Source organism: Falco biarmicus, chromosome 1, assembly GCF_023638135.1.
Source record: "Falco biarmicus isolate bFalBia1 chromosome 1, bFalBia1.pri, whole genome shotgun sequence".
Lineage (NCBI taxonomy): Eukaryota > Metazoa > Chordata > Aves > Falconiformes > Falconidae > Falco > Falco biarmicus.
Window position 1 is genome coordinate 108351900 of NC_079288.1, and position 25058 is coordinate 108376957.

The 25058-nt window shown below is 35.0% G+C and overlaps 1 protein-coding gene across 1 annotated transcript in view; it reads right to left on the reverse strand.

Annotated features, from left to right (window-relative positions):
* Positions 1 to 2112: 2112 nt before the first annotated feature.
* Positions 2113 to 25058, reverse strand: part of MTNR1A (melatonin receptor 1A) — a 56925-nt gene continuing 33979 nt past the window's right edge. The window contains exon 3 of the mRNA XM_056326507.1: positions 2113 to 5615. Within this exon, the coding sequence (XP_056182482.1) occupies positions 4747 to 5481 (735 nt within the window). The 5' untranslated portion in view covers positions 5482 to 5615 and the 3' untranslated portion in view covers positions 2113 to 4746. The remainder of the gene's footprint in view (positions 5616 to 25058) is intronic.

Here is a 25058-nt window from a genome sequence, read left to right on the forward strand (position 1 = left end):
TGATTTTTATGAAATCTAATATGCCAGAATCCTCAGCTGACATGAATCAATGAAACTTGGCTGGTTTATGTGAGCTGAAAATGAGACATTGTCTCTCAAATACTGTTTGGCTATAACTTTTGGAGTGATCGGTATATATAACTATGAATAACATGCTTCTCAAAATATGCATACTTTGGTCAGTGTTTGGTAATAGGGATGGTTTGTGTGATAAGTATTTTATTGAACTGGGAAAATATTTTCTGTGACCATTATTAATATATGCACTTCTTTGCTGAATTTACTTTTCTTTCTATTAAAAATTCTAAAAGCTTTTACTCTGAGTCTTTTCCACCCTATCCTTTACTGCAACCTCTCAAACACATATTTGATGTAGGAAAAATATTTTTAATGAGTAAATTCATAAAACCACATAATAGAATTCTTAGCACAGGGGAAAAATTTAAGATATAGTAGATGGATTATAAGCCAAGCCACTGGCTTATAAAAAAGAATATTTTTTGTTTAAGAAATTCGGCTTTAGCATGTGTGATTTCCCAAGCCTCAGTGACACAATGACAGATGTTTGTAGTTCTTAATTATTTGTAAACCGTATTAAGGATACTTAGAAAGTGCAGTTATTAGAAAAGAATTAAAGTGTAAGTCTGTCTGTATTACCACAGTTTGTGAACAAGATGTTAAAATAGAAGAGTTTCTGAGATTCTATTTTAAATTGGGTAACCACATATGTACATGTGCATTGTATTTTAATGAGCTTTTTTTATGACTTTTTTTCAGTGCAGTTTAAGGGAAATAACAGTTCCCTTCACTATGTCATAATTAATCAGGTTTAACATACCATTTCAAAAGTGGTCCAAAAGAAGAAAAATGTGCACTATTAACTGATTATAGAAGGATGCACTTATACACTACAATATAGATTGATTACAATAGTATGTTTATTATGGCTTATTCAAAGACTTACCTTCTAAAACAAATAAGAAAAGGAAAAAAATAGTAAAATCACACTACATATTATGCCTATTGAAATAACATGTATTTGCTTCATATCTATGCAGTTCAACTAGCCCAATGGACAAAGAAAACATGCAAAGCACTCTTAAGTGAGCTATTCCAAATGAAATTATTGTTGCATACAATTACAGTTTAACTACCATAAATCCCCTGATAATTGATATTAATGTATTCATTAATATTCTGTGTGCTGGTAAGTTTGAAATAATGCCAAACTTTCTTGTTAACATGAAATTTGCATTGAAGATGACCACCAATAACTATCTGTCTGTAAGGGTTCAAGATGTGTTGTGGTAAGATCATATTCAGATTGTCAACATAATCAAGTTTCTGACATGAGAAATAAATTCTTGTAGGATAAGGTCAGGGTCAATTAGACTAGAAGTCTTCAGTGTTACATACAGGGGGTTCACTGCTCCTTCACAGAGGTCCTTTGGCTTGATTAGAGCTACAGATCAGAAATGGATAGGAAGTACAAAAGTACACTATAAACTTCCAGATAGAGCTCTAATGCATTTGTGCTATGCTAGCCTTTCATACAGGGGAAAAAATAATGGCTTGGAATGTAAGAAAACATGTCATGGCTCATCCACTTGCACAGAAGCAATTAATTTTGGATAAGTTTTTAACTCCATCTCCTTAGAATGGATGATTATTTTCATCAATCATTTTAGGTTGACCATAAAGAGTCTGATCTTGTGAGGTACTGATTTACATTGTCATGCTCATTGTCAATGAGCAGCTGACGAGGCTGCTGATTGTCTTACATGAATCACTTTGACTCCTTTGAAGCAATAGAATCTGATTAAAAGAAATCATTACTATAGAGTTAAACATCATTATGCTTTCACTTTGGCAATGAGTGGTTTTGCAAACCTTACCTAAAATGTACTGCAGAATGGCAGTAAATGCAAAATTAATTTGAAGAGGGCAGCAGATATTGCCCAGAATTTTAATCATCTTAATTTAAACTAAATGCTAAAGGCTAACACTCTTCCCTCCCCCCAAAGAAGAACAAGAGATTAATTTCTTAAAATTATTGCTATATTTAGCAGCTCATAACATCACCAACATGCACATTTCTGTGATTTAGATTTAATACAAATATTTCAAAATATCAGATCTGAAAAATGCTTTCCATTTTTGTTACAGGTCTATTCAATAAAATATATAACTTTGGTATAACATGTTTTATTATATATAGCAAACCATTTTTATTATCATCAAAAATATATTTTAGCACTTGTGAATTATGGGGATTTCAATACCTCAGATAACCCATTATATTGGATACAGTATCTTGAACCGGTTCATAAATATGTAGACATGATAAACATGTACATTTTCTGTTGGAAATGGCAAGTGAAAGGTCTTTGAGAATTCCAATTTTATTAATGATTACGCTACTTAAACTACCTTTATGCTACTTTATTAAATACATCATAAGACATTATTTTCATTGAAAATATGCTTTAAATAAGGCAAGTTTTGTAAGAATTTAAACATAGTTTTTTCTTACATGAAAAGCTTCTTTTCTTATAAGGTGGTCATGCCTCCCTTGCTAGTTCTAAATCACTACACATAAAGCAATAAAATTACAGAGCTAAGCATCCTCCAAGGATGGAATCACAGTGAAGAAAGCTGTGATATACTCTATGCTGTTCATCATGTTGTATCATATCGCATCATATGATGATACCACAATAGAAGAGAGCTGGTTATTTACACAGTGGTTCTGACTGCAAATGTAAACAAAGATGAGTCAAGCACCTCAGCAATGCATTGACTTGCTAGTTCATCTCCAGGGCTTTACAATGTTATTCATTAGTTCCATTGTCAACTTGACATGAGGCACCTATTTTTAAGGTAAGAAACTGGTCAGTTGACAAAGTGTCAGGTGGGGTTTTCAAGTAAATAAGAATCTTTTGTTCCCTTTTAGTTCATTATTAAGTCAAGGGTACATAGATCTATGATCCCAGAAAAACAAAACACTGTTAGATTTGTATGCAGTTTAAGGAATTATATGAAATAGGCTGTTGGCTTCTAAAACATAAAAGCTCCAGAAAATCTCCAGTAGAGCAAGTAACAATTTAAATGAACTGTTTAGGTAAAGTCCATGTTTTAATATAGATTAACAGAAGCCTGATGGCTATTCAGAAATTCTTAGTCCAGTTGAAATTATTGGAATTGGTTTGGAAAAGCTCATGTACTTGTACATCAGTGTAGGTAAGAACACTTGAGCATTAAAAGGTATGACAGTTGAAGCATCTTTCCAGAACTAAATGCTCCTTCTTCTTAAGGTCAATTTTAAGGTGAATCCTATTGTTGCGATTTGCTTTTCTCCACCAGAGGATTACATACAGATTACAAACAGATTCATTGTTGCAGGAGGCTGCCTGTCTAGCTATTCTTCCTCACTTCACAATATGCTGTCCCTCAGTGAAGAGGTGCCTGCTGTCTGTGGAATGTCCACATAGCAGGTTCTGTCCTGAGATTCACGTGTTCCTCCTTGTACCAGTATCATAAGTAGCATAATCTCTTTTCTATTATTTAAAGGTGTCTAATTTCTCTAAGTTATTACATTATGATCAGCATGTGGTAAACACCTAATTATTATTTTGAAAAACTTGTATGTGGCAGATTACAAAATAACCTATAGTCTCAGGTTATTCTCAGGAGATCAAGTTGAGAAAAATGTTAAATTCTCATCCTATAAATATTTCTCATTTCCCAGGGCTTTATGAGGTTAAGATTCCACTAACCGTACAAAAATGTCATCCTCACCCACAGTTCCTCTTAAATGCGTTAATCTTCTTCTCACCGAGGCTTAGAACTCCTGTACTGTACACGAGTAAGAAATAGTGGTCCTTCCTCGCTTATGTTTCTAGGACATAGTTCCCCAGAAACTCCTCTGGAGCACTTCCTGATTTCATGGATTACTGTCTCTTCAGAAAGAACGGTTCTTTATATTTCTCTTCCCAACCCTCCTACACCTTTTTAATGCCTAAACAGCTTGAGCTGATGAATCATTGGCTCTTTTCTTTCCTTGCTGTTTATTCTCCTGCCCTTGTAGCTTTGAAGATAATCAGTCGGGTATATTTCTCCTTCTAAAAGTTATTTTAAAATTGAGAAGTCAATTGAGAATGCCATTCCTAGGAAGGCTGGTGAGGTTTAGTCTCCAAAAAATGAATAATCCTGTCCATGTTAGGAGCAAAGCAATATAAGTAGAGGTACTTGTTTAAAATCCTAATGATTTTTCAGTCACCTTGATTTCTCACTTCACATTTCTTAATATATTTCATAAATATCTGATTCCATCTTTTAAAAGAAGTTCTCAGAGGTTTTAGAATCAGAACCATAACCTGGCCAGAAGAAGCAGGCAGAAAGTGGTAGGAACAGTTTTGTGATTACTTTTATTGAGCCATGCAGTGTGGATACTTATGTTTCAATCTTTTTCTAGTTCTTTATCTCAATTCAAGGGGGAAAAAAAGTATCCATGCATAACTTTGCAATTCCCTCAAGGATATCATTGTGGTGTTATATGAGAGATATACCACTGTATAATAAGATCTGTATGTCAAGGCTCCTTGAGTTCCCAAATACCATGCAAAGAATTTGATCAAAGTGCTTTCAGTGTAGAATAGATGTTTCACTATAATATTTAACAGTAGGTCTAATAGAACAGATACTTTATTTGGATGCTGTTGAGTAACAATAATAAGATTCCCATTTTCAGACAGAGTCCACCTTCACTTGATTGTTGTTTGTAATCAATGGAGAAGGTTTACTTTTCATCCTGTCTCCTGCATCATTAGAACTATCTTGGAAAAAAACTTTTGCTGTACAAAAAGTGACAATAATTCTCTTGTATTCTCTTCTGAAGTTCTGGTTCAGAAGTCCATATATGATAGCATTAAGGCAGCTGTTGAAATATGCCATGTAATAACTAGATACAAACAACCACTCTGGAATCCTAGGGATTATAGTTTCTGGGTTGAAGGCCACAGCAAGGCCTATGAAGTTCAAAGGGGCCCAGCAGACTGCAAACAGTACAAACACCACAAACATGGTTACAAAGTTTCTGAAGTCATGTGGTTTCAGCCGGGGGTTGTTATCTGGTTTAACCCTTCGCCTTACCTGAATAACCAGGATCCATATTCTCAGGTAACAGAACGTAACTATGGCTATGGGAAGCAGGAAATGGAAAAACACAACTGCTATTGTATACGCTGAGCTCACAGATTGTGCAAATGTACATGAATAAATCCTGGGGTCATACTGTAGCGATCCCACAAACAGGTTGGGCACAATAGCAACAACTGTTAGGACCCAGATAAGAACAACATAGCACAATGAATTCTTGTTGCTGTACAGTTTGTCATACTTGAGACTGTGGCAGATATAGCAGTACCGGTTGATAGCGATGCCTGTAATATTGAAGATTGATCCAATGACACTTAGGCCCATCAAGAAGCCACTAATCTGGCAGTGAAGGTATCCCAGATTCCATCCGTTGCGAAATACAGATGTGAGAACCAGTGGATATGGGTAGATGGCTACAACCAGGTCTGCAACTGCCAGGCTTACAACAAACACATTTCCTGTAAAATAAATATAAAAAAGCAAGTATTAGTTTTGCTCTTTTCTGTTGCTTCTGCTCTCAATATATTAATGAGCAGCCTTAGTGGAACACTTCAAATTTAATTAGTTTCTACTTTCTAGATCAAAATTAATTGACATATATCAGAAAAAGACACTCATTTTTAATCTAGAAAGGAAGTATCTTAACTTAAAGATGCACTTTTTAAAAGAAACTGTCTTTGAGTTTAATTACCATGACCTAATATTTTTATCATCTCATTTATTTGGATTCTTCCAATCATACCGACTTAGAATTCATATCAAATTAAAATATTCATAACTTTAAGCCTTGCTTTGGTTTTAAATAGATAGTCTCTCTTGAAAAATCAGCAGAAGAAATATAATTACTAATAAATTTCAAAACTCACATTTACCTTCCATATTTAATTTAATTCCCTTTCCTTACATTACCCCTAAACTTTTCCAGTCCTGAAATGAAAATCTTTTTTTTCCCATTTGCATTTCAAGCATCCATGACTTTAACATGACTTTTAAAGTTAGTCTCTGAATCTGCTGGCTAGCACTTAACTAAACTTAACTTCTAAGAATCTAGCAAACATAGCTGTCTTTCCTGAATTGAGAGACATACTCTTCAGTAAAAGAAGTGCTCCTGGACAGTGACCTAGACATTTCCCAGACACTTTTGATGCCACATTCTCCTCTGCCTCCAAACTGGAAAATTAAGAAATGATCCATCATCTTGGATCATTTTTTAATTAAAAAAAAAGGAGATTATTTTGGATTGTATTAGTTCTTGATAGAACCCTTCTCTGTTCTTCAAAGACAATGGAAACCATCATAACTATGTGTTTTGAATTAATCTTTTGAGTATAATTATATATTCTTTTTCTAGTTGCTTAAATGATAACTCATCTGAATGCCTCCACCATTCCAGTTTCTAGGAACGTCACAAGATACACTGATACAGCTTTTATTTATTTTTTTTAATAACTGCTACATGTATTGGTCCAGTTATTCATGTCCATAGCTACAGAAAGCTATAAATGTGTATACACACATGCGTGTGTGTAGGTATATAAATACATGTGTATGCATGTATACATATGCATGTGTGTATTGCAGATTATATTTTAGAATTCTGAGATTATTCACTGAAAATTAAATATGAGCTCCTATTGCAACCTGTAAGAAAATACAATGCTAGTTTTAGATTATGTAGCATTTCATTATCAATCCAAAGTTGGCTTGGTGAACTGCTTTATGCATTACTTTTGAGCAGACAAAAATTAAAATAGGTAAAAATAGGTTAAACAAAAGGTTAAAGCATCTATGGACCAATACAATTCACAAAACTTTTTTTTTTTAAATATTACCTCAAGCATAGTCTCTCACTAACCTTACGCTTTAAATGGTCAGGTAGAAATACTAAATCTGCAGACACCTACAGAGGAAAACATAGAAATTATCTGGGTCAGGATGCTACTTATTCTTTTTTGTTTAAATTTTGACACATGTATGAAGTACCACATTTGATATTTGTACTAATGGCAGCTGGGACAAATGGCCTCAGTTAAAAGATTGCTACACTGGATTCATAGAATTTGTATCTGGATTTATAAATAACTTTCTGTTGATGGTGTTTGCAGTTGTTTCTTCTTTAGTCCAGGAATTCACTGCCAAACTGAAATATGCTTATCCTGAAGGCTGTGGCAGAATTCCAGATCATTTCAGCACAGACAGTAGAGCTCCTTTAAGCAGAAGATGGCAAGGGAAAAAAACATTGCTTTCAGAATTTACCCTTCACATAGTGGCAAGCGATACAAAAATGGATAAAAAGACTATATGAAACTCAGAGCTCTGTGTTTATCTTGTGAATCAAAAAGTGGAATGTGAATGAAAAGTTGCTGTTGGCAAGTTTTTTCCCTGCCCAGAATATTGCAGGTTTGATGAAATAGCACCATATCAACTCCAGATGGGACAAAGAACTGGGACACTTATTTAAATGTAATACTTAAATGAATCCTATTTATTTTCTGCTTTGCTGTAGACTGCCTATCCCAAGCTTCTTTCTCTGCCAATCCACTGAAACTTGTGCTGGTGTTCTCCATTAATATTGCTAATATTATCATTATTTACCCACTTGAGCCAAAAGATTCAGCTATAAGAACAAAGCTAGAAGCAGGTGTTGGGGTGGTGGTGGGTGTGCCTTTGTTAAAAGAAGATAGGTGGCATACTTTGAACAATTTTAGCTGTGCTTTGGAAACAGCTGAGTCTATGAAGAGTAGGCATTCTGTCTCTGAATCAGCCAGATTTTAGGCTTCCATAAAGTGGTGCACCATGGTTGTCCCAGCTTATCTTTTCAGTCAGTTGTCACAGAGTGACAAACTGAAAGTCTTGGAAATACAAGCTGCTTCGTACGGAAATTCAAGGCTAGCAAGATATCCTGGGACCTTGACTTTTTAAAAAAATCATGAGCTTGGAAACCAAGTCCCAGGCTACCAGCTTATAGTTAGTATGTCAGCTGGACGACTAAAGCGCTGGGCTAGAACTACCTGGAAACCAGGTACCTGCTTGCAGAGAGGACTTTTAACTGGCCTTTCAGGAAGGGTTTATCTTCAGTCTTGAGTTGAGATACATTTTCCTTGTGAGTCCAGAAACTTTGTCATTAAGATAGAACAGAAAATTCAAGTAAAAATTTATTTGGGACTTGTATGTTTGTTGTATATTTTGAGGTTCATTGTTTCAGACTCTGAAGTCTGATCTAAAATGACATTGAGCTTTCATGTGTTACACAATATACAATTCAAAAAATATGGTCCTAGATTTAGGCACCCACCAGCAGTGGAAAATACTGATATTCTATGAAATTCTCATATTGTGGGAATAGCATATTATGAAATTAAACTCTTATGTGTGTGGAACACTTTGTATTGTAGAGGTAAGCATCATAAAAAAGAGATACAGGAAAAAATTAATTTTTGTCTTCAGAGTCGGGTTTGAACAAACGCTATAAATGAAGCCTGAAACTCCATATCGAACCCTTTTAAAAAGACACAAAATAAAACTCTGGAGTAACTGTTCCTTGAACAAAATTTATTCATTCTCTTTAGAGTGAGATCCTGTTTCTGTGAAAAAATTTGATTTATGTCCTTAAAGAATGAACTACTGTGCATTAACACCAGCTGGCTGAATTGAGAAGATAGAGTTTGAATTTGACTTAAATCAAATAAACTTTAACAAATTTAAGCAGATGTTGTGCTACAGATGTGTGTCAGAAGAAAGATAATCTACTGGTAACCAGCTTTAGCAGGCTATGCTTTTAGATGCAGTCTAAAACAACATTTCATTAAATATTTTCATCACCCTTACTGAAAAAGATAACTTCCTACTCAGCAAACAGACCTACCTGCTGGATAAAATCTGCTTAACAAGTGCTCTCCTAGACAATCTGACTTTTCCAAGAGCAAAATACGACATAAACTAAGTGTAAAAACTGTGACCCTGAAAGATCATAAAAAAATGCTTATGAGATTAATTGCCATGATGTCAAAATGAATGTAAGAGCATCAAATCAGAACTACACAGTAGCATCTTGTATCTGCATAACATATACAAACTATGTGGGTTGATATTCCCTAGATTTAGTGCTATGTCCTGAAGTTAATAGGAATTAGAAAGTTTCCAGAAATTTCTAGCAACTTCAAGAAATGCAGAATATTAATAGAAAAAAATACAGTTGCTTAGTCTAAGTGGTGCTGAATGCCCACCATGGACCCAGACTGGGAGGCTGAGCACTTTGCCAGCAAATCAAAAAGGACTGATTTTTCCTGCAGTTTTAGGAGAACTGAGGGAGATATGGTCTACAGACTTCTTTCCTCAAGTGCTGAGACTGTGAAGTATTTTAACTCTTCATTTCTTATTTTGATTTTAGGCTGGGCAAAATAATATATTGTAAAAAGGGAAAGAAATTATCTATGGTACAAGATAACAATGTTTTAAAGCATTAGGGACTCCAGCTAGGATTTTTCAGTAATAAGGAAATATGAATGAATTTTTTAAAAGATCTAATTTTACTGGCAACATTGGTAAGGCTACTATTTCTCTTCCTTTTTTTCCAAAATATTTCTGTACCTTTTAATATTGGTTGCTCTGTCACCATTTCTGCTCATCTGTTTCAAATTATTTCCTGTCTAAATAATGTATTGGCTTCTTACAACAAGTGCTTTCCAGACACCATCATGTTTTCATCATGTTGATACATTTTGAAGTATATAACATCACATTTCCTGTTTATGCATTAGTGTTCCACCTTACACCAGCTTTAACTAAGACTTTATGCCAACTGGAGATGCTTGTGCTTTTAGGTAAGACTGAACAGTACATGCAACTACCATTAAAGTCATGTATGAAACTTTTGTCAGTAGCCATTGACTCAGACCTCTAATGTTTACTTGTTAAGCATATCTTTAAGGAAAGAGAATAGTTGCAATGTTGGATCAGTTACAAGATCAAACTTAGTTTGTAACTACCAGATCCATGCCATTCTTATCTACTGTCTTTTTATCACCTGTCAGACATTGCCAGTTATGCTAACAGTCATTGCTGATTTTTTCATAACTAGGCTTACTTGACTAGGATGCTTCACTATAAATTTAGATCAGGTTTTCTAGGAGTTGTGATGCATTCAAATATTATATTGCTAAGATTGTTATTTTATAAAAATAAAATATAATAAGTTTATAACAATAAAATATAATAAGTTTTAATATATTTAATAGTGCTAAAGTTTCTGTTTAAATTTTAAAGCACTGATTTCTGATCACTCTAATACTTCTACTGATTTTCTTCAAGGATAGCTTACAGATATTTTTTTGGCATTTCAAAATGTTTCTCATTAATCCAGCCCTTGCTCATAATGTTAATCTGGGGTTTTATGCTGCTAGCTGAAAACAAGACTAAGATTAGGTGCATGCCACTGAATGCCTGCAGCAGTAGAGAATTTGAATGGGGTATGTCGTTGTTAAAACTGAACACAGCCTCACACTGACACATTTATATCTAGCAAAAGCCACAGCATTGATAGATAGCTGGCAAAACAGCTGGTTTAGAAAACTAGTAAGTCCTCTTCACAGGTGAATGGTAGGAGTGAATAAGTCTCTGATTCTAGAATATAAAACATTGCATGAAATAAAGCAATGAGCTAGTTTATGAGGAAAGCAAAATTAGAAGGCTAAGCATAATATTCAATATGATATGCTTCATTTTGCCACCAAGAGCTGAACTTTTTCCTTAGAAAGACATTTTGTTAGGCCTCTGCTTTCATAGCTGTTTCCATGCACAAAATGGTATCTCAGTGACAAATATTAACACTAGGTTTGTTTCATGTTCCATGAACATTTTTGCCCTGAATATTGTTGCATTAGCACCACTATTTCACTTGTAAAACATCACAAACAACTACAAAATCAAGGAATGAAAGCTGTTCTTGTGAGTGTCTGATGCAAATTTAATAAATTATCCTTCCTTGTTCATGTATCTGGAGACAGAGCTCACCTCTGCAGGCTCAGTAACCATTCTCCCTGGGACCTTCATCAGTCACAATGTTTCAAGAAAAAGAAGACCTGTCCATAGTCTTTCCAGGATTAATTTAATACTGGAAAGTTGATGTACCTTGCAGCACAGCTGGGGATTCCACAAAGGTCATATGCAATAAAAATTATTAAATTAAAATACCTCTAAGTGGGGTCAATGACCACCATTTCTTAGGCAAAATCCCAAGGTCAGGTAAGGTTACCTAGACAAGCAAGCATGCAGACAGTCCCAGCTTCACAGAAGAAAGATTTGAAAGGTTTCAGAAACTAACAGTCCTTGCAGCTCAGCATCAAAATGGCACAAAACAGCTGAGCAAAAATGTAGAAATAAATATTACATAAGCTCCAGTTACTCCTGGGAGCTTCATTCACTTAACAGATCACAATATCAACTCCCCTAGATCTAAAAAGCCTATTTTTAAACTGAAGGCACTATTTATAAACCTGGCCTGAATCAAGAAGTCCACATGCACATTAAATTTGAATAGCATGATGGGCCCGTGGGTTTTGCTTCTCATTAGCAAATTAACCCTGATGCTGCAAGTAGCGGTGCTGGGAAATTTGAATGGCTTAATGCCCACAATGAACCTTTTCACTTTAAGCACATGAAGACCTTTCTTTTTCCTTTTAAGCTGAAAAAAGACCTTGTATTTATTCTTAAAACCTCATTCAAATGTACACCTCTGAATCATAATAGAAGGGATTTTCAGACCCTCTATCATCTAGTCGGTACACTAATGAAACCTGCTCTGTAATTACAGACATGGCAACTGCCTACAGCTATAATGAGGTCAGGCAGGTAGCTTGTTAGCACTGAGGAGAGAGTATTAAATATTTATGGTTTGAACTCATTTATAATGTTATTAATGTAGAGATTTTGAGTGTCATGGACAAGTTCAGGTACTGCAATGACCTAAGTAACCTAACTTCTAACTGCAGTTGACAGAAATTTAGGGTGCTGAGTCTTACAGGTCTGGACAGCTGGAGAACTACATGACAGTATATTTGAGAGATATGGAAGGATAGATTTGCTAAAGATAATGTTATCAGAATAATCCTTATTGTAATACTTTATTCTAGTGTGCTGCAAGTTGAAGAAAAATTGACATAATCAGCACAGCACAAATGAAAGATGCAATTTGAAAAGAAAATGTTATACTGAATTTAGATTATAATAATTATCACACAGAAACTTCCAGTGAAGCTGCAGCAACAATTAAATTTGAAATGCCTATGCCATCTTCTGGCAGAGAAAATTAGATGCATGAAAGACTAATTGGCAGAAAGTGGCAGTGAGGAATTATATAATACTCAGAATAAAGGAATGGAGGATTTTGCTGTCAGGTCCAAGCTGACTGTAGCCAAACACTATGTAGATGTGATTAAGTAGTTTTGCAGGTATGCCAAATGTCATGCAGTTTTCTGTGACTATCATCTACCACCTTTTCCTGCAGTGCCATGGCACATGTGTGTGTGAGACTGCTACTGCTTTCCTTCTTACTGTCTAAAAACATTTGTCAGAGCTATTCTTGGTGGTTCAGTCATGAAAGTGATGTGACTTCTACTGTCAGGCAGAGAAAGGAACTGAATCCATATGCTGGATAAGTTCTACAGACTTGGGGATGTACCTTGCCTCTGGCAGTTTTGTATGGCACGTCAGGGCTGCTTTGAAAATGTCTCTTGTGTTGGACCTCTTATATGATAGTACTTAGTTTATACTAGGCAGTAGATTTAGTAGGTGCATGGGATATTTAGTGAACTAATACTAGTACTAGAAAGCCTGAGCATGCCAAGAAGGGTAGTGCTATCCACTGGAAGAATTTGTGTGACATGAAATATAAAGCACCTGAGAAAAGCAGCAGTAAAGAAAAGGCCTAGACTACCATTGCACATTTAAGTACCTAATGTAAAAGTAGACAGGAGTTGACTGAAGACCTTTTGTGGACCTAAACATAAAAATCTAGAGGCGGTCTGGGTCTTTTTAAAGGATTTTTAAGCGCAGTTTTAAAAAGGACTTTAAATAGCACCAGTCAGAGCTACCAGTGAACCTCAAGCTACGGTCACTTTCCTGTTACATTATGCAGTGCCACAAAATATTCTGCTTTAAGACTCTATGTAGTAGGTTCATGTCCAAGATGTTTTGCTTTAGAAGCAGCAGCAAATTGAACAAGACTTCTGTTCTTTTATGGAAACCTCTAAAATTTTATCAGAGTAATAGCTAGATAATACATATTTACTTTGGTAACAAGGTTATATTAAACTGGCACTGTCATACAATTTTGTAGTTTTATAACATAGAAATAGTAGACCGAAGTCACTCTTACTAAATAAGTAGTCTTGAAACTGAACAATGCATTTTTTTAAACACTTCATTGACAAATCTCCAGTAGATGTTGATAATATAAACAGTTTAATTGCTCTTTGACAAAATTTTGAAGTGCCATCTGCATATCTCCTGATACTCTGGATTAATATTGCTGTAGTTATGTGCCCCATTCAGTGTGTAAATATGTTTTTTCAGTTCTATGGGTGTTTTTCACCAAATGTGAAGTCATGACAACTAATCCAGTCAGATGTAATGCTGTTTAAATCATTCTTAACTTAGTTTTTGTTTGTCCATCCAGCCAAGGGTGAATTAAGGCATAACAGAAAATACCAAGAAGGCTTGTAATGACATTGAAGTGGGTCAACAAACCCTGCTGTCTTGCAGGCGGAAGTAAGAAAACAGGGCAGACAGATGTAGTGGTGTATGTCTTGAGTTTGGCGACCCCGTTTTAGCTTTGCTACCTGCCTGGACTGTTCTTTCTACAGTTCACTGGACTGGTGTGTTTTCAAGGTCAGCACCTTATTCCCTTTGAACATCAGCCCCTTCTAACACGATGACAATATTGCAGAGACCAAATAGATTTGCCTGAGTAACTTATCCACTTTTACAGAGGGGGCTTATCTTACCGCTTCTGATTTCATCTTTTCTATCTCTAAATTCTATGATTTATTTAGGACAGAAAAAAAATCCTGTGGAACAGCCTGTTTTCCAAAAAGGTATTGCCTAGGTATTACAGAACACTCAGGTTGTCATCACAGTTCGGCAAACTGTATTAAACTGATCAGAATAACAATAGTGCCGATGTCAGAGGACTGCACTACTGAACCACATCACAGCAGAAGCAGCGTAGGAGTACTTTTTCCACCAACTGTATTTGCATTAGAGACTGGAAAGAAACTGACAGACAAAAATGGTACTATCACAGCTTAGGTAAATAAAAATAATAATACAGTTCAGAGACTAAAACAAATGAAAGGGGAAAAGGCAGAAAGGGATGCTTGTGAAATAATTATGGTTTGTATTTGTACAAAATCTCACAGATCAGTCAGGATTGGTGTTAGAAAATGCAAAGATACAACCTATTCCCTTGCTAGTTCTAGTAAGTATTTTGAGAAAACAAACAGGAGAAAACATAGAGTGAAGGTGCAACCACGTAAATGACAGCAGACTTCTATACTGTATATAATAATGCAAACATGAAATCCCTTTCCTGAATCTCTTTGAAAGTCAAAAGTTTCATGTAACAGGATTTAGTGGCCGAGTTCATCCATAGAATTATTCATGGGAAGAAAAAGAAGTTAAAAATCTCTCAAGAATATAAAATAATCCATTTTCTTTCTGTTATGACTAGTAACAATATAGGTGGTCATTCAGCAAACCCCACACTTCACTACAGAGTCCACAGTAGACAGCAGAAGTAATGAAATTAGTTCATAAAACAGCCTTCTCAGTTATTTCTCTTAAAATCAGCAATAGTAGGACATCTGCCAGGAAACTGGAAAATAACACTATAGAAAATATCACTTACACACAGTTAAACACATGTATATTAACTCTCCCTTCCTCTATCTATTCTCTATTCCTTTTCTTCCTTCTCTTATTTGCTCCATCACCACATTTCTCTCCTTACCACTATACAATCCAAAATCTTTTATGTTTCTGACAGAAGCCTTTTTCCTCCTTTCTTTCCCCTCCTTTGTTTGACCCAAGTTCCTAAAAAAAGGTGAGAAGATACAGATGATTATCATATTACAGCCCCACCTTAACAGTTTGATGATTCTTAGGGTGTATCCTATCAAGTCGTTATCAAACACCCAGCTGCCTCTAGTTCTTCCTGCCTCCCCTTCATTTCTCTATTTTCTCTATTGTGCCACAGCAAAAATCCAGAAGTTGAATGGTCCTAGATCACAGCGGGGCAAGTGAAATGGTATCAAGTATCATGGGGAATTCACTAAAATAAGTACTATTTTAATTGCCATATGAGTGGGGTTTGTTGATGAAATTAACGGATGGTATCAAAAGCTCTTGCTCTTCTATAGCATCAGATATGCATTTAGCATCAGAAACGGAAAGAAGGACAAAGAAGTAGAACTTGTATATGCATGGCTGCAAGGCCAACCTTCTTAATAGCTGTCTTCTCCAGTGTTTGTCTAGTCCTCTTTTTGAAAACAAAATGGGGAAACAACAACTCTGGATTAAGAGACAGTGAAGACTCCACGACACATAATTCCTTCCCTATGTAAAAAGTTTTATAAACCCTGAGAAATTTACTCCAGGTCTTGGACCACAGTAGAGTGTTCTAGTCCAACACTGGAACACCTACACTATCCTCTGATGTCTGCGTATATCCACAGCCTGCCAGGAGAATCCCTTTCTTAGCATCACCTTTGTAATTGGTACGCACCCCCACCGACTGCAAGGTTCTGCTGCCACCATGCTGTGGTGAAAATATGGTAAGAAATGCAAATTAAACCTAAACTGGTTATGCTGAATATCAAGCAAATTCAAAACATGACAAAGCAACAATTTAGGTTTCAGAGAACTTTCTTAGAGCATGTCAGTGTGAGAAATCTATTCAGGATTGCTGCAGCAAGCAATTAAAATTATAGCCCTGACAATCTGTGTCAAAATCTTAGAAGCATTAGCATATTTTTGCCCTTTGTATTATTTAAAATAACATGGATTTAGATATATGATACAGGATAGATTTATAAGAAACTAATTAATTTATAAGAAATTAATTCATGCAGGCAATTAATTACCACACTTTTGTACCTGTATAGTATAATTAACTCAGAAACAATGTTTGCTTGCTTATATTACACATGTTTTTTAAAATTGCTTGCTGATAAAACCTAAGGCTACAGATGAAATTTTATATTAGAGGAGAAGGAATGAAGATATTGCACTACCTTAAGGGAAAATTACATTTTAATTCTATCAAAAAGTTGGGAGAAATACATAATTTTGCTGGAGCTAAGTGGTTTTTTATAAATTTTTTTCCAAACAATCTAATTTCCAGTGCTGTAACAGAATAAAATGGATTTGAATAAAACAGTTTCTCAGTTTTCTAATGATACCCCCATTGCTAGTAGCAATATTCTACAGAGATCTTAAGATAAAATTTAACATTTATGACATTTGAATGACCATAAAAATATTTTCATTTATATTAAGGCTTCTTTGTACAATTTAGTTTCTTCATTACAAAAGGAACTGGCAGTACAGATAAAGTAACAAGGACAAACTGAGCATAAAGAAATTATAGAACTTTAAAAAAATATTTGTAAGTCATTATTCCTTTAATTCTTCTTAATAAAGAAATGAGGGGTTTTTTTGGTATTTCTTCTGAGTAGCCTAAAATAGACACTGACTTCACAGCAGGCAAATAATGAAGTTATCCTAAATTCATACTGATACCTTTACAGTATGATATGAGAAATACTGATGTACATCAGCTAGTTATTCTGAAACAGGATTCATGATGGTGTTTAAAAATGTTAAAATTGTTTAAATTATTTTAAATATGATATTTAGAACAATAATTATAATCCTACCTAAGCTTTTCATAGTAAAAAATGTTTGGCATGTCCTCCATTTAGGCATCACGACCTATGGGTCAACCGACAGTTACTGCTTATGACAGAACATGGAAACAGGAATGTTGGCTTGGATATACTGTTACACTTGTAGCTAATGAATATATCACCAATTAATCTTAACTGAATAATCTATTTTTTGCCATCAGTCCCAATGATAATACTTACACAGAGGTTGGATCTAGTTTGACCAGGCTCTGGAAGTTACAGCAAGGAGGGGAATTCATTTATTGCTTGTTGCTTTTTTTTCCACTGCCTGATGGGATTTTTCACATAGCACAGAATAAAGTTTCCAAGCAATAATTATTTGAGAGAAACTAGTAAGAGAAACAGCCAGGTATTATTGCTTCTTTACATCATGGAAGACTGCAGGTATTGCCACTATTTACCCTGATGAGTTTACCTAAGTGAGGTCTACTTCTTAAAGGATTTTCCTTCTCTTTAGTAAATACTGACATGCAGCTCCAAAATTTTTCGGTATCTTCTGGTTAGTTAATTAGCAAATACTTTACTTTTATATTTAACGCTTATTATAAATTAAATGAGGTTTGGATTTATGCCTTTTATCTTAACAGTACTAAATTAAGTTCTTTACTGAGAGCTCACTTACATGGAGACATGTAGTTTAGCATGCCGATGAATTTGCCAAACCACTGCGTCCTTTGAAGTAGGCTTTTGACTAGAAGCTATTGGCTAAAATAATGATTTAGCTAACTCCACTGACTTCAGACAAGTTGAAGTAGTGTAAATGAGTAAATAAGCGGCTCTGTGTATTTAATATATATCATAATTTCCTTATTGAATTATTGCTCCTTTCCATCTTGTTTTGTTACTTGCCTGTACTCTGGTTTTCTTCCGTGAAGGGTGGTGTAGAATTTTTCAGAAAGCATTTTTTTTTTCTATTCTTTAGGTCTAAAATGTCTGTTTATCAACAAATGTAGTCAAAAGACAATGAGCTTATGGCACTAGCTAAGAGGAAAGACATACACAAATACTGTTGACTTTCAGTACCTACATATGGCTTCAGAACTTATCCCTCGGGGTTCTTACTTAACCTGTAGCACCAGAAAAATCTGTTCAGTACAATGAAATAAATTGCTTAAACCAATACTTGCTGTGAAATGTATTGGATTTTGTATTACTGTAATTTCAGTACAGTAGGAGTTAAAAGCTGTGCTATGGTATCTCATCTGAAGTACTTGTACTCATTGATTTTTGTTATGACTCAGAAATATCCTAACTGCTCACCTTAAGAGTCCAAACAAAATTGTAAAAACAAGTTCAATGCCTCCAGTATGAAAAACATGAACCCTTTCTCTGTGTGAAAATAAAATTAATTTGGAAAAGTATGCCACCAATATAATCTTTGTCTTATAATACTATGTATAATATATCTTGGCTGATGGAGCTCCTTTGTTTTTTTAATGCCTATTTTTTCTCTTATAGTCCTTTCTATCTTTGTTTAAATGTTAGGGAGAATCTTACCAAAAAAAGCTTTTAAGCAAGCTGAAAAGCTACATATAGACAGCTAAAGATAGTAACCCTTTAAATATTCAGTAAAAACTTTGCCTGTTCTCCCTCTGAACCTTACTGCTGAGTTCTTCATCTTTTTTTAGGAACAGGCCTTTAGTGTGCCAACATACTTCATTATTTATCAAAATTTAACAAACCAGAAGTCAACAATTCAACTTAGGGAGCTAAAAATAAAGGTGGCACCCAGAGAAGGGTAGGAAAATTACCTCAATGAATATTAAAAAAAATCCCTATGCTGAAAGGATGCCAGAAAGAAGAGGTTCTGTACAATCAGTGTATGCCAAAGATACAGTGTATTTATAATGTGCTGCAACACCTGACATGAAGTTTATTATGAAAAGGATGCAGTGGTGAGCAAGCAGTAAGGTAAACTTAGCTTCAGATGGCACTGAATGGTCCCTCTGTTTTACTTCAGTCTATTAGGGAACAGTTACCTCATTTTTTACACATTATACTTGTAAAATGTTCTACAAGTGACTCAATGCTAAAAAAGAGGGGAGCTGCAAGTGTCTTCCACATCTCAGCTAAAGCCTCCTAGATTTTCTTCCTTTCGTTTCGGAAACATCTGTATTTAGTTTTGTAGGTGGAAAGATCCCTTCAGCAGTTTTGAAAGTGAAAGACGGCTTGAGGTCCTCCAAGAGCCACTTTGGCAGTTTCCAAGTATGAGCACAAAGCGTCTGCTTTAGCAGAATAATGTATTTTGTAAAGCAACAGCAGAAGGGCTTCCCCAAAAGATCTGAAAATTCTTCACTCTTTAAAAAAAATATGTAAACCCAAACTAACAGCCTTCATTCATGTGAAATAAAACTAGTCAGTCCATGATGCAGAAGTAACTATTTTGGTAACACATAAAAAACCTCCTTCAAACTCTGTTATTGAAATTGCATGTATCAGTTGCAACCACTGATAGGTAATAGTAGTATTTGGTGTCATTATATTCATTTCCTGATAGATCTGAATTCATATTTTAGAAAAGTACAAGGGCATTTTTTCTATAAATCCCAATATCTGGCACGGGACAGTGTCAGCTTTGTATGATATTTTTAGGGATATTCTATTAACAAGGTCAAGCTTCCTGTAAACCTGGTGTGGCAGGATGTTGAGCTCATCAGAGCTCTAAAATAGATCAATTAACCTTCTCCTTACAGTGATCTCAATGACGAAAACCATTTAAGACAGAGAAGAATAAAAATAAACCAGTTATTCCCTGCCTTTTTTGTACTTTCAAAGCAGATCCTTTCTTCCAGGATTGATTTCAGTCACTTCAAGGGCTTTGATGGTCTCCTGTGATCCTCTTCTCCCTATTTCTTAAGCCTGATTGGATTTCTGTTCTCCTCAGCCATCTCAGTGCCCACTGTAGCTGCAAGTTCTCTTCTTGTTGATGCCTTCCCATGCCTGGTCTTCCTTTTGACCAGTGCTTGCTTTTACTGACCCTTTGCAGCTCCTTCTGAGTGCAAGAGTCATCTCCCCTTTCCTCTGGGGGATAAACCTCACCCAGGTATGCCTTTACTAACAGAATGTAGCATGCAGAGTGAAAAAAAAAAAAGGAATGTGTATCTTTAGTCAGACTTGAGGGTGAAAAGAACAGTAGTTGAACTTTCTATCTTCAAGACAGTTGCTGAAAATGTCTCTTTTAAGTCTGCATGGAATTAAAAACTTATGCCAAACTACCAAGTCAAACAAATGAACAAATGCATCTAACCTTTTTCTTTTAGGACCAGAAGAAACTTAGTTATATGAGATATTCAGTAGATGTATTGAAGTCAGTAGATGTACAAAGCAAGAGCAGGTTTAGCAGTGCAGACAAAGTACCTACCTCAGCTTGGTCACCAACCGTTTCCTCTGATGACTAATTGTCTGAACATCAGGCCAACCTGGAGACAATATCACTGATGAGCAAGCATTGCTCAGAATAAGAATTTGTTTCACACTGCTGAACAAGTCCTTAGAGTGGGAAGAATAGGCAATAAACTAGATGGTAGAAGTGACAACATAGCAAAACTAGCTTTTGATCTATATGTATTGCTTATATCGGTGTGCTTTCTAATGAGCTGACAAACAATAATTGACACAGCTGAACAGCTATATGCATATGTAGACACATAATGATGACTGTTGAACAAATATGGGCCATACAAGGCTCGAAATAATCTTAGATATATTGTGGAAAAGACATATGGACTGCCATGCATTTGTGGTTCCATAAATAAGGAAGATTATTTGAAATCACTGCTGCCTCTAGTTCATAATGAAAATGTAATTTTTAATATGAAGTGGATTATAGTTAGGACAAGATTTAAGATTTAAGAATCATGTTATCCATGAGTTCAAATTACAAATCAACCTCAGAGCAACTTTAGTTAGTCATACAAATACAGAGCATTTGGACTATAGTCTACAGTATTAAATGAGTGCATTAGTATTTATTAATGTGATAAGCCTATCATTCACACATAAAAAGATTTACTAAGAACACCAGTTACTAGATAGTGATCTTTTAGTGCTCCTACAGCACCTTGCTCATTGAGACTATTAATCTTCATAAAAATGAAGAGAGGGAATCCCAATGCCCCAAAAAGCCAATGACAGAAGTCTAGTGAAATTATCAAACCACCACAAATACATCCTGTATTTTGTATTTCTCATGCTCACTATTACTGCACACAAACAAGCCCTTCAGGGAAGACACCTGCAAAATTCCATTAGGAGTAATTGCTGCATTTTATTATTTTAGTCAGTTCATCTCAAGAAAAAATAACTGGACCATAGTGATATCAAAGCAATGCTTTTCTAGAAGAAAATTCTGAGAAGCAATCGAATTAAAATATTAGCCATTGGCTATTTAAAATGTTGCTATAGTCAACTGTTTCAGAATTTTTTCAATCAAATTCAGAAAAAGTAGCATGATTACAAAAAGCTTTAATGGGACTGCAATAGCTGCATTTTTCAAATTTAAACATAGTCTCATTTTAATTTTCAACATACTAATTCATTACAATGCAGTCTCCAAAATTAACAAATCAGGCATAACCTGTTTCCTTGTAAATCTAGCTATTCTGCAAATGGACTTCATTTATTTGCACTCAAATGTGTTTAAGAGTGAATAAAAGCACCTCAGTAAATTCATTCATATAAAGATCTGAACAAACCTTTAAAGAAAATTCAAGGGTAAAAAACCAGATATCTCAACTTTTTGGTTTTCCTGGCAAAAGTTAAAGAAAATAAAATAGTGCTTCTTACAGAAAGCAGAAATATTTTCCTTCCTAAGCTGAACTTTGTATGCAGAAAAAAAATGAAATTCTATGTGGAAAAAACTCACACAGAATATGAGAGAAATGGATGATGGAGACCTGTCCTTCACTTTGGAAGATATATTTCAGAAAAATTGCCAATTAAGTCCTTATTTTAATTCTTCTAGACACTATATACTGTCTGCCAGTGGATGGTGCTTTGCCTTGCTATACTGTAAGGTCAGTGCTTGCTGTAGAACTTCACCTAGTTTTCACAGTTCTGTGAAAAGGGATTATTTTTTAAAAATCTCACAATTACTAGACTGGATCAAAAAGTTAATTTAAAAAACCTGGCATTTAGTACAGCCAACTTGGTGTCTTGTAGATTTTGTTAATAGGTTAGAAAAGCAAACCTTCTATTTTCAAAAGAATGTTGGCATTCATAAGGACAGAGCTGTAACAAATCCTGGCCTTCCAGTAATCTTAAGAGAGCTGCAGCATGGTCATGTCCAGCCTGACCTGAGCCAGCAGAAGATATTGAAGATACATCACTTCTACAGACAGTCAATTAATGGATTGCTTCCAAAATGATGCTGGCTTTTTTTCATTCTTCTGTTTCCTTCTCTGTTCTTTGATTTCTTCTGCCCTTCTTCTTCCCACAGCTGAAGGCACAAGTAGTGGAAAATACACTAGCTCTAGAAGACAAGCTCTGCTTCCAGAGCACAGATACTCCAAAACCAAAAGGAATGAGACATTTGGAGATAGCTTAATTACACTAGGACCAGCTCTTTTGCTTCCTTTCTTTCTCTCACTGATAAATTGCTGTTGGATGGTATACGGGGAAAGACAGCCTCTGAATAAAAATGTTTCATATTCCCTAGTCTGGTAGATATATGAAAGGATATCACATTGTCCGTCACTGAATGATGGACAGCTTTTTTTCCTGAAATTTCTATGTCATGTCGTTAAGAAAACACAGGTGACTTTGCCAATGGCATGTATCAATCTAAGCTGAATTTTATTGTATTTCTTATATAGCTGCTGGAAATCTTCAGAAACTATAATATAAATATCCTATACTGGTGATCTTAATGTAAACACATGGCAATGTCTCATGGAGGTTGTACTAGAATTACTATAAAAATTGCTACAATTGTTAAATATTTGAAAGAGTAAAAAGATGTATATGTTCTCTAGAAAAAGTTTACCATTAAACCTAATTCCAATCTTTCAGGTAATTTTTTTTCTCTAACAGGCAAAAACTTTGTATGTCATTTAATACTGGCCCAGTTACTGAAGTTAACAAATCTGTCAGGCCTGATATCTTCTTTTGTAAAGTTAACTGTCCTGTGAATATAATTGACTTATGAGCTCTGTTATGGCTAAGAATGAACACAAGTAACACAGCAGATTCACTAGCCTGAGTGAATCTTCAAGTTTTAGCCCTGTAAACTTACGGCACAGGCCAGCCATAAAAGAAAAAAAAAAGTGAAAGAGCCAGTGTTTGCGCTAATAGGCATTCATGTTAACATCTCAAAAGGGCTCCATGTTAGAGAGGAATTGTAATGGTGATATCGTTGCAGGAAGAGTACTGCTGTCAGATACGTGTTCACATGCTGGTACATTCAAGACGAACAGAGGTGATCCTGTTACATGCCATTTCTGTACATTTTCTTATGATTGTATTGGAAGAAAGCTTTGAGGTCCAGTTGGGTTTGCTTGAGTTAATCAACGTACTCACAGTAACTTTGAGGAAACCGCACCGGTTCTACAGGCATTGCAAATAAAGCTATTTTGCGGGTTTTAAAATTTAAAAAGTCACATACATTTGACAATGTGTCCTTATTAAGGCAATAAATCAATCATTACTATTCTCCTATAGACTTCCCAAAAAACAAACAGGTGTTCTAGAATTTTATTGTATTGAAATCTATCCTGTTATTTCAGCATAATGCCTGAGTGAAAAATATAAACTCACTCTAAAAATGATGTTCACATCCTTGACAAGATTAGCTTTTAATTTTCAGTTAACAAACAAAATCAGTTTAAATATCAAAAAGCAGGAGTATTTTTAGATCTGTGCATGTTGTATTTTCAGAAAGTCAAGAGAATATAAATAATCCAGTGGTTCTATGGCCTGTTTCTCAGCTGTATTGTTCTTTGTATGTGCAGACACTGGGTGAGAATGTTCTTTAAATCACCTCGTCCATCATGATATGAGATATCCACATATCCATATTTCTTGGTCCTTGACCATTTAGAAACAACATGGGAAAAAAAAATAAGCATGTGTAATTCTCAGTTCATAACAACATGTGCTACCTACTGTAATAAGTACAACCTCATAGGTTACAGTATTTCACCCTAAGAACAACTTCCTGCTCTATAACCTGAACAGATGTTCATTTTACGAAACATTTTGCTTTGAGAGGTCTATTTATTTCTGGTACTCGCAAATCCCATGCTATTGGGAGCTGCAGCAGTTCCACATGCATGATATTTCTGGCCAGTTGTTTGAGCTACAGATCTGTGAAACAATAATTCAAATTTATTTGCTACACACATAAAAATACTATACTATTTCAGAGGATATTGTAGTTATGTCAGCAGTTGGAATCCTGTTCATTAGCAACATTTTATTTTGGCTCAGATCTTACTCTGTATATCTAAATCAAAATAACTTAGAGAGAGAGCACACTTATAATTTAGGAAAAATCTTTATTTTTTTAGCTGTTATTGCTAATCCAAAATACTTTTCTTGGTAGATGACTGTGAACTGGAACAAAGAGTTATACACTGGAAATAATAAACAGTCCTTGTAGTCAGCTAAATCAGAATGACTCAGTGTAAGAAGATCTGCATGGAGGGAAAAGATACACAGTAGAGCCAAGTTGATAAGGGTCCTCAAAGCATGTATATTAGCCACAATACACCTAAATATTTGATATAGACAGGGATCAAGGTTGGAGGAATTTTACTTAAGCTTCTAAACCCTTTCCTTCTCCACTAAGCTAGAAAATTTACAGATAAAGGCTTTGGTTAAGGTCTAGATCTTATCTATATGCAAAATATGTCTCTGGAATTAGTCACATCCAAGGGAGACTAACTCTTAAGGATCCTCAGTTAGTTTTAATTTTTTCTGAGACAAAATGATCAAATCAGT